The sequence below is a fragment of the Nicotiana tabacum genome, chromosome 7 (assembly GCF_000715075.1).
Source record: "Nicotiana tabacum cultivar K326 chromosome 7, ASM71507v2, whole genome shotgun sequence".
NCBI lineage: Eukaryota > Viridiplantae > Streptophyta > Magnoliopsida > Solanales > Solanaceae > Nicotiana > Nicotiana tabacum.
Genome location: NC_134086.1, coordinates 66,099,113 through 66,112,620, shown reverse-complemented (window position 1 = coordinate 66,112,620; position 13,508 = coordinate 66,099,113). Strand labels below are relative to the sequence as shown.

Genomic DNA, 13,508 nt, shown 5'->3' with positions numbered 1-13,508 from the left:
GAAGGGTTTTTGTACAAACTTTTTAGAATCTAGTCCTTTCAATATCGGAGGTGCCCCCGGGACTTGGTCGACCCTGGAATTATAAGTTTCCACTTTCTTATCGTTTTTCTCGATCTTCTTTTTCCCAGTCTTAATTCACTTCGTTAGTTCCTCGAGCGTCTGTATGATAGGATTAGTCTCCGATTCTCCTCCATTCAATCTTTTTGGCACCGATTTGACTCTATGAACAACTTCTTATGATGGCTCGAGCTCGATCCTGCTTGGTGCACGATTCTGATTCTTGAGTTGTGCTATTGCAGCTTGTTGAGTTTGCAACATTTCGAATATCATTCAAAGGCTAATCCCGCATTCTTTACCACTCTGTGCATTCTGATCGGCTGTTCGAGCATCTCTGCAGACGCTATTTTCAGGATCGATGCCCAAATTCTCATTAATGGCAATATGGGAGCTGACGTTGATTGGGTCCGTGGCTGGAGCTCCATCGGGGTTGAATGGAGGTACTCCGTTTCCTAGGGTGGCTATTTTTTGTTCTCTCCATGAAGACCAAGGCCATTGTTTGTGTGTGTGGGTGATACTTGGGAGTTTGACATGCTGATCCTGAAATCAAAGATACTTCAAAGAACAAGCGTAAAATATTGTGTGTTATGAAAATTGTACCAGACAATCACTATTATCCTTAGTCCCACGATGGGCGCAAACTGTTTACTCTTAAAATAATTAAACTTATAAGTGGTTTTAAGGATACGTAATTTCACCTAATACTAGTTGATAAATACGACGATTAATAATAGAAATTAACAGTAAAGTAACGCAAACTAGTATTGAAATGCAATTCAGCCCTCGAGCTAGATCGCCCTCTGACCGACTGAGAATAAAGTTATGGTATAAGAAATAAACTGATGAATAAAAGAGCATAAGAAAGAAAGAGTATTGTATTGCTTTGTTATGCGTATATGTATGATGTATCCCTTTACAAAATGATTAGAACCTCCTTTATATAGTAAATGAATTCTAATTATGGTACAATTCAAAAATACGGAAGGAAATTCCATGATCGGCTAAATGTCTGATCTTGACTCGTTATGTACCAAGATTTCCGCCACGATCCTTGCCCAATCACGAATATCTCGGCTTTCTGTTATTCAATTTAGCAGGTTCCTTCGATCTCGCCCGGTCTCTATTTCGCTTCGATCTCGATCAAGACTGGTCTCGATCTTGATCAGTCATTGATTTATGAGCTTAATAATCCATCTCTGTGCCATGGTTCGATACAACACGGGGCCGAGCCTTAGTCTGTTACCCCGATTCCGATTAGCCATACAAAATTAGCCAAGCCCGATTTTGACCGTATATAGTTATAAAGATGAACACAAATAATGTACAAAAAATACATTCTCGAATGTTAATTACAAATAATTCTTCCAAAAATATTCTCCAAAACTTTCTGAAATCTAAATCAAAATTCTTTGATCTTATCATTATCTTAGATTCAGATTACAAGGGGATTCTGAAGAATGTTATTCGACAATAATAATAGCACTAATGAAGTCCAATTGAAAAAGTGAAAGTATTAACTCCTTATTTAATTGTGACATCTGTAAAAATTAATTTGGATTGAGGTAATCTATGTTGATTTTTTTTCTGACCTAGATTACATCATAATAACTTTTTAACAAACTTTTTTCATAAGGCATTGTGTAAATCTGAGTATCTTTTTATTATGAAAAATTTCAACATACCAAAAGAACCAAAAATAAATAAATGAAAGGACTTGAATATCTTTTAAGCTCCAACCATGTATCGGGCTCTTATTAGGGGATCAATTAAGGAATTTTTACCTTCCTATACCATATATGAAACCTTATTACCCTCAATGTTTAAGGATTGTATTAGTTACATTTCAGCATACCAAATTACCATTTATATACCACAATTCAAATTTAGGGTATAATTAATGCTTCATTTATATTAGGCGTTAATTTAGGAGCGTATATTCTCCCATTTTCGTTTACCCGCCTTTCGTTTACCAAATTAGTTAATTTAACTAATTGTTTTTCTTTACAGTTGTTGTAAAAATCTGTTGTTCAAGTGTTTTTTGGTAAAATATGGAATTGTCCAAATTTTGTAGATTGTTTGTCTCAATTTTGTAGGTTAATTGTAATAGTGATTTTTAGACAGTGCATAAATGTAGTCATTTTGTAGTTGTTTTGTAGTCTGCTGGATAAATTATAGATAAGATATATTTTTCACTTTTGTATGCTGCTACATTTACCTTCATACTAACTACAATTAATCTACATTTTGTGAGTTACTTGAACTAACTGTTATATTTTTGTAGTTATAGAGCTGTGGTTACCCTTTTCTTCCTTATTGTTTTGAGATAATGTTTACATGTGTAGATGTCCTGTATTGTTTTGTAGTTATAGGTGTGGGTAGGCTGTTCTTCTTTTAGTTATATTTTGTAGTTATCATGTAGTTATATGTAGATTACAGCTTCTTTTTTATGCTAACTACTAATGTTCAATAATTTTTTATTTTCTGCAGAATGGCCATTACTTTGCACCACAAAATGTTGATTATGGTGTGCTTAGATTCCACAGTTTGTGTGATCCGAGTATACCTAGCCAAATAAAAGCTTTACTCTCTCCAAGTGCTTTAAAGCTTTTCCAAAAAACTTGTTTTGGTTACTTATTTGGTCTCCCCACAATCAGTATGCAAAACCAAGCAATTCATCTTCTGATGAAGTATGAATTGTCAAAGTCTACTGACTCATATTTTTCAGTACTATTGAATGGTGAAAAATTGAATTTTTCCTTGAGAGAATTTGGGTTGATTACTGGTCTAAATTGTGTGAATAAGTTTTCAGACTATGGTTACACTTCCACTTATGTTAGTCATTTAATGACTACCTATTTTTCGAACAAACAAAGGGTTGAAAAGTGGCATTTGAAAAATGTAGTCACAAATAAAGCTTGGGCAAACGATGAGGATGCAGTGAGGTTGTGCATTCTTTATCTGTTGGAATTTTTTGTTTGTCCTTCTGATAAAGAACATGTGTCTTTCATAGACAAGTTTATGTTCTTTCTGATAGAGTCTGGTAATTTTGAGTCATACCCATGGGGTATCAAATCCTTCAAGCAGGTTATTGAATCTGTCCGACATCGTCTTAATCCCAATGTACATTCTTATCTGATACGGGGATGCTCATTAGCCTTGCAAGTGTGGTTATATGAGTGTTGCTCGTCCGTCAGTACAGAGCTTGCTACGAGGTGTTCTGAATCTATACCTCGCATTTTAAGATGGTCAGCTACAAAGGGCCAGATTTGGTTAACTGCAATTGAAGAGAAGATGATCAAGCCTGAGTGGCTTAAGGTATATTTTTTCACTTTTGTATGATGCTACATTTACCTTCATAATAACTACGATTAATCAACATTTCTTTATTTACTTGAACTAACTGTTATTTCCATCATTCAGTTCACAAGCATCACTGAATCGGGTGAAGAGACTGGAGTGCTTAATCTGCCAGACAAGATTCAGTATGAAGATGCACATGGTGCTCAATCATCACAGGTTCCAATTGCTGCTTCTCCAACATTTGAACCCAAAGATACAGATTGTCAAAAGGACACTGAATCTGTGATTAGCAAGCTCAAGAAGTTGGAAAAGGCGATTGAGCAGGTAATATAAATAACTACACTATAAAAACATTTTTTGCTACAATTTAACTTCATTCCAAAACAATTATGTATGTTATACATTGTAGTTAATTTGTGGTATAATTCTATATTAAGCCCTGTAGGTATTGCACAAATCTTTGTTAAATTGTAGTGGAACTGTAGCACTTTGAATAAGATTGCCAACTAATTATATATTTAATTTTTAGGTTGATGGAAAGTTAGCTGAATTTAGGAAGGCTGTTTTTGAGGAACTCTCAAGCCTTCGACAATTCATAGATGTTTCTGTGAAGAGTGTTATGAAGGTGATAAATAGGAGGTACGATGTGGACGAGTCAAAGGTAATAATTGACATATATTTTTGTAGTAAATCTAATTATGACATATGAATCAAATATACTCAAACATACCCAAAAATTGTAGTTTGCTGGTAGTTTAACCAAAAATAATGACCAACAACAAGGAGAGAACAACCGGCAATTTCAGTTCAATATTGGTGATCAAGTGCATGCAAGCACAAGCAATACAGGTATTTATAGAATTCCTTCAGACATATCTACAAACTTCAAGACAACATTATCTAATTATTATAACCCCTTTTCACTATGTTTTGCAACTGTTATTTCTTCGGAACATGTTCAAGCATATGTTGACTTATATCCTGATTTTCAAGAAGCAGCTGGGGCATATAAAGCAGGTATACTATCATACTTTCATTACAATAAGGTTACAATGCAAAAAATTTATAATTCACACTTTAACTACAAATTCCCACATATATCTACAATTCTCATTTTTTAAATTATTCATTCAAGCTGAAGTTTCAACAGAACATCTCCAAGCACATGTTGAGGAAGAACCAGAATTTGAAGGAGTAGCTGAGGCACAACAAGCATGTATAATATCAGAAGCTCATTATATTCACTTTATATCAACAATATTGTGCATAACTACATATTTAAACATTTATCTTCAGAAGCTGAAGTTTCTCCTGGGGGTGTGCCAGCAATGGTTGAGGAAGAACCAGGATTTCATGAAGGAGCTGAGGTAGAAAAAGCAGGTATAGTATCATAATATACTTTTGAAGTAGTAAATTTTTGCTTATACAATTATACAATGCTGTTAAGTATGTTATTTTATATGTAACAGATATTGAAGATAACGTTCCACAGTCGCCAATTCACGGTGTGACTGTGAATGAAGTTGTTCCTGAAGGTTCAGGCATTGACAAGAAAGGTCCGACATTGGATGACTTTGAGTTGCCAGACAACTTAACACAATTGGTAATGTATGGCAAGCCCATACCAGATGAAGCAACCCCTATTCATCCGGGTAGAACCAGGCAACCGGGGAAACATGCACGATCACCTTTCACACCTCTGTATAGTTCTGGAGGCAGCACCTCTGGTGGACCTAAATTTTTCTTCCTCAAGCACACCCCTTCACAACTGTTATAGGTGAAAATGTAGATGCTGATTTGATAGAAAGGTTCACCAACTGGTTATACCTTCGTAGTGACAAAGTATCTAAGAGGTATGAATGCTTAATTTTACACTGTCATTTCACCATTTTTAAACTTTAAATATGTAATTCATTCTGTCATTTTTTTATTTGATATTTTTTTGTTATTACAGGAGGAAAGAATACTTTTCCAAAAAGGATAACCAAATCAAGCCTTGGTTAGACTTTGGTTGTGAAAAGGTGGATAAGAAGGACTGGTTTTATGCCCTTGCTCACCCAGGACAAGTCATCAATAACACGGTAAGTATAAAGAACATAATCCTTCACAATATGTGTTTTGTCTTCAGCTGTGTAGTGTAATTGTAGTTATATTGTAGTTTTGTCTTCAGCTGTGCAGTGTAATTGTAGTTATATTGTAGACAAGATATATAGGTTACTATGTTTTGTCTTCAGCTGTTGAATTTGTTCCTCTGTATAGTAGCTAAAGTGTAGCAATCTGTTAGATTATTTGATTAGTTCAAATTGTAGTTTAAGTTGTAGCTGTTATGCAGATAATTGTGGTTATTTTGTATCTTTTAGTAGACTTTATTTTATTTTGCAGCACATTGATGTTATTATGTATTATTTGAAAAAAAGAGGCAAGTATGGCCCCAACAACGACACTAGGTTCACAACAATCGATTGCTTGTTCAGGACCAAGATTGAACGAATCTATGACAAGGTCAAAAGTTCTCCACCAGAACTTAAGTATTCGGTTGTTAAATCAGATGATGATGTTGCAGAATATATCCTTGGGTATAGACTTCTTGATAATGTTGTCTGGGATGTAGTTGACTATGTCATCATGCCTGTGAACATTGTAGAGAATTTCCATTGGTTGTTGCTCGTTTTCGACATAGTGGACAGGCAACTTTATGTTTATGATTCCATGGTGTCTTCAAACCGTCATAAAACTGTTGAATCATAGGTTGATAAGTTTTCAATCATTATCCCTCTGTATTTGTCTTGCACTGGTTTCTACGGGAAACGTAATGACATTGACTTCAAGACCACAAAGGCATACATTGAGAAACCAGTTACAGACCCTCTCAACATACAGTGGATGGTTGCGGAGATTCCACAGCAAAAGGAAAGATCACTGTAAAAAAACTATTCTCCCTTTCTATATGTTTAATTATTTTATTTTAATCAATTGTTACATAATAAAAAAATTATCTTATGCAGCGATTGTGGTGTATTTGTGGCGGCTTTTGCGGAGTATGTTAGCCTTGGAGATTTGGCAATCCAAAAAGAAGATCTTTCTGATATCGACCAACACCGTAGACGCTATGGAGCTCTACGATGGGACTATGCTACAAAGAAGCAAGAAGATGGGTCAATCAGTGAAAGTGAGGTTACAGGCAGGCTAGTAAAGAGGAAGTGTGTTCCTGCTAAAAATGAGAGGACTAGAGTACAGAGAAAGAAGAAATAGAGTCTTGTGTTCCTAGTTTAGTTGATGTCATTTTGTAGTTGAAGTGGAATACATTGTAGGAAATATGTCATTTTGGTTGTTTACAGCACTTTATCTTCATTATATTAAACTCGAGTACTCTGATTTGCTAGAATACAATTTACCTTTAATCTTCAAGTAATTTTTATGAAATACCTTCAAGTTCTAGGTAATTTCTGTATATAACTGTCATTTGTAATTAAGTTACACAGCCAAAATATGAAATAAATACATGAATCATATAAATAAATTATCCACAATTAATCTACAAATCATCTACAAATTATTAACAATACAACAATTTAAATACATTTAAACTACATTTTAACTACAAATCATCTACAAATTATTAACACGACTACAATTAGACTACATTTAAAGTACATTTTAACTACAATCTGGAAACAATTTACATTGAATGAATGTTTCATTAATATTAGTTGTTTTGTATATAGTAAATATTAAAGTTTAACTAAGCTATAAAAAGACAAATTTAGATGCCTGACAGAATACATAAAATCATATTAAACGCAAATACACAAATTGTAGTATACTTCATAATCATCTTCAAAAACTTGAACGATTACACAAAAAAATCAGATAATTTGAACTCACTAACATTTATTTTGAATAACTATTCTAACTACATGATATTCATTTCTTTTTGGGCGCATTCTTGCAAGTTCTTTTGTTATGCCCTTCACCTCCACAATTTTCACATGACACCTTGTACTTCTTTGACTTTATTTCATCAAATATTTTATATCTTTCCTTGTGAGGTCTCCCTGACTGCCTTTTATCTCCCGCCGGTGGCTTTACTACCTCATCCAAAATATGTTGTGGCACATCCCATTTGCTTTCATCAGGAAGAGGATTTACTGGCATTTCATAGGTAAGCAGAAGGCTCTTCCTTGTGTAATACGGAGAGCAATAGTTTTCGTATGTTTCCTTCCTGTGCCTTAATGCTGCCAAAGCATGCGCACATGGAAGTTCATCAAGTTGGAATTGTCCGCAGCTACATTTCTTGTTTTCTAGACACATAATGTACTGCTTCACACCATCTAACACAGTATGTAAATGATCTGTTGAAGCCCTCACCTATAATTGAAGAACAAACATTTATAATAATATATCAATCATTAAAAAGGATTATCCACAACTTACCTACAAATCAGCTACAAATACATTACAACTTATCTACAATCTACAATTACCCACAATTTGACTACAGTTTATCTACAATCTGGAAACAATGCATATTAAGCAATTTTTTTTTTGCACAAAACAAACAGATTTTACCCTTAGTTTCTGAGATAATGTATTGTTTTCATCCAATTCTTTGTTGAATTTGTACCCAAGGTATGTGAAAGTACCTTTTGCCTTCAATAACTTCTCTTTCGTCCAACGTTCAAGAAGCATCCTCATATACTCTAATAGATCATATATTGGCAGCTCTCTTGCCTCTTTTGTTACAACATTCAACGACTCAGCAATGTTTGATGTCATAGTAAAAGTTCTATTCACCATTGCATGTACTCTTGTCCATCTATGATAGCCAATATCATATAGGTAAGATTTCACACACGGGTCTACCTCTTCAATCTTCAACATCCTTTCATTAAATTCATCCAGAGTGTATGACCGTGCTGTAGCAAAGTACAATTCATATAATTGTAAATGTCCCTTCTTGAATTTGGACCTTATATTTTTCTAAATATGCCACATGCAAGAGTAGTGTGGCATGCCCGGATAGACAATTGATGTTGCCTTCAGTATACTCTCATTCCTATCTGAAACAACATACATTGAAGGTCTTTCACCATATGCCTCCTTGAATTGCTCAAAGAACCACTTCCAAGATGCGTCGTTTTTAGAATCAACCACAGCATATGCCAAGGAAAATATAGTACCTACATTTTTAATTCATAAAATATTAATTGGAAGCCCTGAAAAGGTATATAAAAATATAATTAAATAACAACTACAATATATATTCAGAATATAGACAATTTATCTACACTTTTTTCCTTTAGCTACAAAATAACTACAATATAACTACAATTTAACTATATTTTATAGACTGCCTACAAAATAACTACAAAATTATTACATTATTTACCTGTTGCATCCATGGTGCTTGCTGTAAGCATAATCCCCCTGTAGGCTGACTTTAAGAATGTTCCATCAACCACTACTACTGGCCTACAATGTTGCCAACCACTTATTGATGTACAAAGAGCAACAAATGTGTATAAGAAGCAATCATCTGCTGCCTTCTTCAATTTAACAACAGAACCAGGATAAGTCTCCTCAAAAATATAAAAATATTTGGGTAATTTGTTGTAGGAGTCAGACGGATTCCCTCTCAAAAACTGTAAAGCCTTTTCCTTGGCTCTCCATGCTTGCATGTAGCTTAGGTTCAGTCCATATTCGGATAACATGTCAGTTTGTATGTCCTTTGGTGTGTAAACAGTCTTAGGATCACAATACTTTGGAACGACCATGCTACCAACTACAGCTGCAGTACGTTTGCACTGTATGAATGTTTCGTCCAATAAGGAGCATGTGTGTTGTCGGCTGAAACTCCTTATCTTGAACATTGCCGAATCATTAATTGACGTTGCCTTAAAGTACCATTTACAGTTTTCAGCAACGCATATAAGCCATTAGCTACAAAAAAAATACAATATTTAATATAGGCTATAGATGTAGAAGTAACAAAAAAGACTATTTTAACACAAATTCGTTAAAAACTACAATTAACTACAATTTAACTACAATTAAACTACAATTTATAAAAACCACATATCTTCACTAAAACACTGCTTTTACTGATATATTCTCCACAAATAAATCCATACCTTCTATGACTAGATCCTTTTACTCTGAACTGGAACTTGTGCATCACAGAAAAATTCTTCATTGCAGCAGCTACAGTTTGCTTGTCCTGATAAACTTGTCCTTCTTCAATATATGTTTGCGTAGATTCAGTTATTATTTCACTTTGATATTCCTCTATAGCTGGTGAGGATGGAAATTCAAGTAAGTTTAGGGATCCAAACGAACCTGCACCAACATAGAGATAAATGTAGTAACTATGTAGATAATTTTGAAAACAACATTGCTTTATGAGCTTCAGTACATTATTTAATATAGTTAATTTGTAGATAAATGTTGTAATATTGTAGATAACACACTAACACAATAACTCTCTGCAATGTCGAATTAAACATACCTGCACTTATGCTATCGTTGGTGGTTGTCAATTCCATATTGAAATCTCTTACGCTTATACATAAAAGATACGAACCTAAGTTCTTAATCTCCTTTTTGGTCTCCATATACACAAGAACCCCCATATCATTCCTAATCTTCATTGGAGGACAACTATCGTTCACAATGTATTTGATTTCTACAATTTTATCTGATGTATCAATCGATAGTTGTTCTGCAATTCTAGAAATCAGAATTCCGTAGCTTGCATTCTCATCTACCACAATGGCATCAACTTCAAAATCTCTAAATCTGCCATAGTGATCCAATTTCCATTTAATTTTAGCATTATTGGGATTTTTGACATGATTTCGTGTAGTTGAGAGAAAAAAGATGAAGAACAGATATAGGTTCGACAATTTGAGTACTGAGATCGAAGAAGAACAATTTTGAATTCTACAATTTGTATTGCGTTGTAGAATTTGTAAAAGCAATTTGACTACTGGAGCTTATGAAGCTTGCGTTGTTTTAGAATTATAGTGAATGAGAGAATTACGCAGCAATGAGATCTCTTTCCGTTTCAAAATTCGAATTTAATGTGGAAAGAATCAAACGCAGATTTCGTGCCTTCTTTTTAGCGCGTTTTAAATGGCAGAATCTTCTTAATTATGGATTGGTATATAAATTATAGTAAAAGTGTGGACTGGGCGGGTAATTAATAAATTATGAATATTTTTGGTAATAAGGTTTCATATATGGTATAGATAGGAAAAAATCCCATCAATTAATGCACTTATTAGGTATAGCCAATTCATTAATAATACGAATTCAAATACTACAAAGTATTATTAAGAAATAAAATATATGAACTAAAAGTGATCAAAATACATTTGCATTATTTCGTGCTCCGAATATCCTAACTAAGAGCCCGTTTGGACATAAGAACTTTTTCATTTTTTTTCAAAAAAAATTCACTTTTTTCGAAATCAGTGTTTGGCCATACAATTTTCAATTTTTACTTGAAGATGAATTTTGGAATTTTTCGAAAATTTGAAAAACTCCAAAAAAACTGTTTTCAAAATTTTAACTCAGATCACTCACAAAGCTTAAAAAAACAACCCAAAATTATATTCATGTTCAAACACAACTCTAATTTTCAAATACCATTTTAACTTGAAAAATAATTTCACTTTTTTTTTTGGAATTTTATAATTTTTATGTCCAAACGCTCACTAAATGTTAACGTATTTTTGTGTGTATTTCTTGTTAACCAGAAATGTAGTTATATTTAAATCTATACATTTACTGTTACCGGTGACATTGCCCACTTCATACGTAGATCTATACAACTTTAAAAAACATTGTTAGCGTCTAAAACTTGCTTCAATATATGCCAAAATCTTCAAGTATTTTTCTATTAGTCAAAATCTGACCATAGTGGTCGACCAAGCTAGGATCTCGTGCAGGTGGCGAAATAACGAAGAGCACCACGACCAACCTTGGGGTCAAATCATCGACAGCGTATGTCAAGTCAGTACAGTACTCGAGTAACGACAAAAAGGACCGTCGCAGGAGAGCATGTTGGTCAAAGACCACTGAAAAAAATTCCAGGAACTATATATAGAGGGGGGGTTTCTGTCATGGGGAGGAAGAAGGAGAAACAAAAAGGAATCTCTGGAAAATGAACAATTGCTTCATTTTTCCTCTCTACTCTTTCTCTTACAATTCTTTTTTGCTTAGAATGTAAATCCATTTTCCTCATATTGGAAATAAGATTATGACATCAATAAATCTGGGATGTTCCTACCTTTTGTTATTTCACGCTATATACATTTAGATCTGAAGTTGATTATACTTGGCTAAGATTTACCTCCTTTATTATCGATAATTGAAATTGGCAATAGAGTCTCAAACTTTTTGTTCAAATAATTAGTCCCTCCGTCCATTGAGGTCGTCCCTTAGCGGGCTCGATGGGCGGATTCTGTCGATTTGAAGGTTAGGAAAAATCTTTAGATCGAGGCGATGGCACAACGCTACAATGATCCCTTTCGATAGTCGCATCCTTTCGGAGTTGAACCGTTGTGCTGATCCGAAACGCCGTTTGTAGTTGTTGTCATTATGACACACATTTATTGTGGATCGAACCGTTTCTCATGCCCTGTCAGTTTTGATTGGCGACTTTTGAATGTCCCGCTTGGGGCATTTATGTTCCTATAAATAGGGGAAATACCATTCTATTGGCATACTTTTCGATTTATCAAAAGAGTTTTGCGAGTATTCATCTTCTCCGATACTTCATATTTTCAATTCACTCCCCTATTAGTCGGAAATTGATATCACCATCTTCCCTCTTACTTCTCTTTGTTCTTTTGCTCCGTTCAATCAAGATAAATGGGCTGGTACTTCTTCCTGCGCTGACAATCTTGCTGTAGTTCCGGCGCTGAAAAATGATGCTCTTGCTCCCTGAGGAGTGGAGGTGATGGAGGATAAGGGGGTTCCAACAGTGGTCGAAATATTGCCCCATCCGGGGAAGCCATGGACCGATTTTAACAGCCTCTCCGGAGAGGAACCGGAGCCTGTTCCCTCTATTATGGACGAAGTGGCAATCACGGAGCTTAAGACAAAATGGGGGATTCCGCCTCATATTTAGATGTTGCCAGCGGTGGGAGATGATATTGTTCATTTTGACCACCCAAGGTATTGTGCTTTCTACGCATATCCTTTTATTGTCGGGTATACGCTTCCTCTTTCCTCCTTGGTGGTAGACTTCTGCCGTTTCTATGAAGTATGTCCGGCTCAACTTTTGTCGTACTTATACAAACTGTCCTCATACTGCTCAATTTCACAGAGCTTGCCAGTCGGGAGATTACTCTGGGGCATATGCTCAATATTTTTGCCCCTCAACTTATTCGAGGCACGATGATCCACATGCTCCATCGAGGAACGAGGAGTATGGTGGTGAAGATGGACGATAGAACCAATCGTCGTTTCTACGAAAGCTACTTTTATGTGTGGACAAGCACCTTGTGGCGGACTCTGTAGGGTTCCCTGAGAGGTGGAACTTCGCATGTAAGTTTTTGTATCTCCTGTCAGAGTGATGGTCGACCGTTTCTATTTGGGCAGTATTGTTAAATCATTTTTTCTTTTGTAGCCGAGAGACTACCCCCTACGCCTGTTGACGATATCCGTGAATGGGTGAATGCCATTCTCCCTCATACGGCGGGGGTGCGCGAATGGGCGTCTTTCTATGAGAAATACGGGTGTAAGCCCCTTACTGGTAAGTCGACTTGCCACAACTTTTTTGTTCTTCACCTTGCAATTTAACCTTGTTACTTACACGATCATTACCGTTATCAGGGAGAGTGCAAAGGGTGAGGGCTCCTTTGCTTGCATTCCGTCAGCCGACGTCTTCTGCTCGGCCTGCATCAAGGTCTGCTGCCCGTCCCACAGCGAGGGCTACTCAAGTTGAACCTACGACCGGAGTCGTGTGCATGGAAACTATTCCCCAATCTAGGACTCCGACTCCTACTACTCGCTCAATAGGTGAGTCTTCCCGTGTTGAGGACGAGAAAGGTCCGTCGAAGAGGTGGCGAGTGGAGTCCGAAATGGCTCCCTCAGCCGCAGTATATTCAGAGGACGACCTTCCCTTGTCGATGCTTGAAATGGAT

At 35.5% G+C, this 13,508-nt stretch overlaps 1 protein-coding gene across 1 annotated transcript; it reads right to left on the bottom strand.

Moving 5' to 3' along the window:
- Positions 1–7,281: 7,281 nt before the first annotated feature.
- LOC107830665 (uncharacterized) lies at positions 7,282–12,377 on the bottom strand. The gene is made up of 8 exons (XM_075218440.1): positions 12,244–12,377; positions 9,863–10,152; positions 9,430–9,693; positions 9,262–9,297; positions 8,747–9,145; positions 8,406–8,537; positions 7,927–8,273; positions 7,282–7,725 (listed from the first exon to the last, which is right to left on the bottom strand). The coding sequence occupies exons 1-8, from the start codon at positions 12,375–12,377 to the stop codon at positions 7,282–7,284; spliced, it is 2,046 nt and encodes a 681-aa protein (XP_075074541.1).
- Between the last annotated feature and the right edge of the window lie 1,131 nt (positions 12,378–13,508).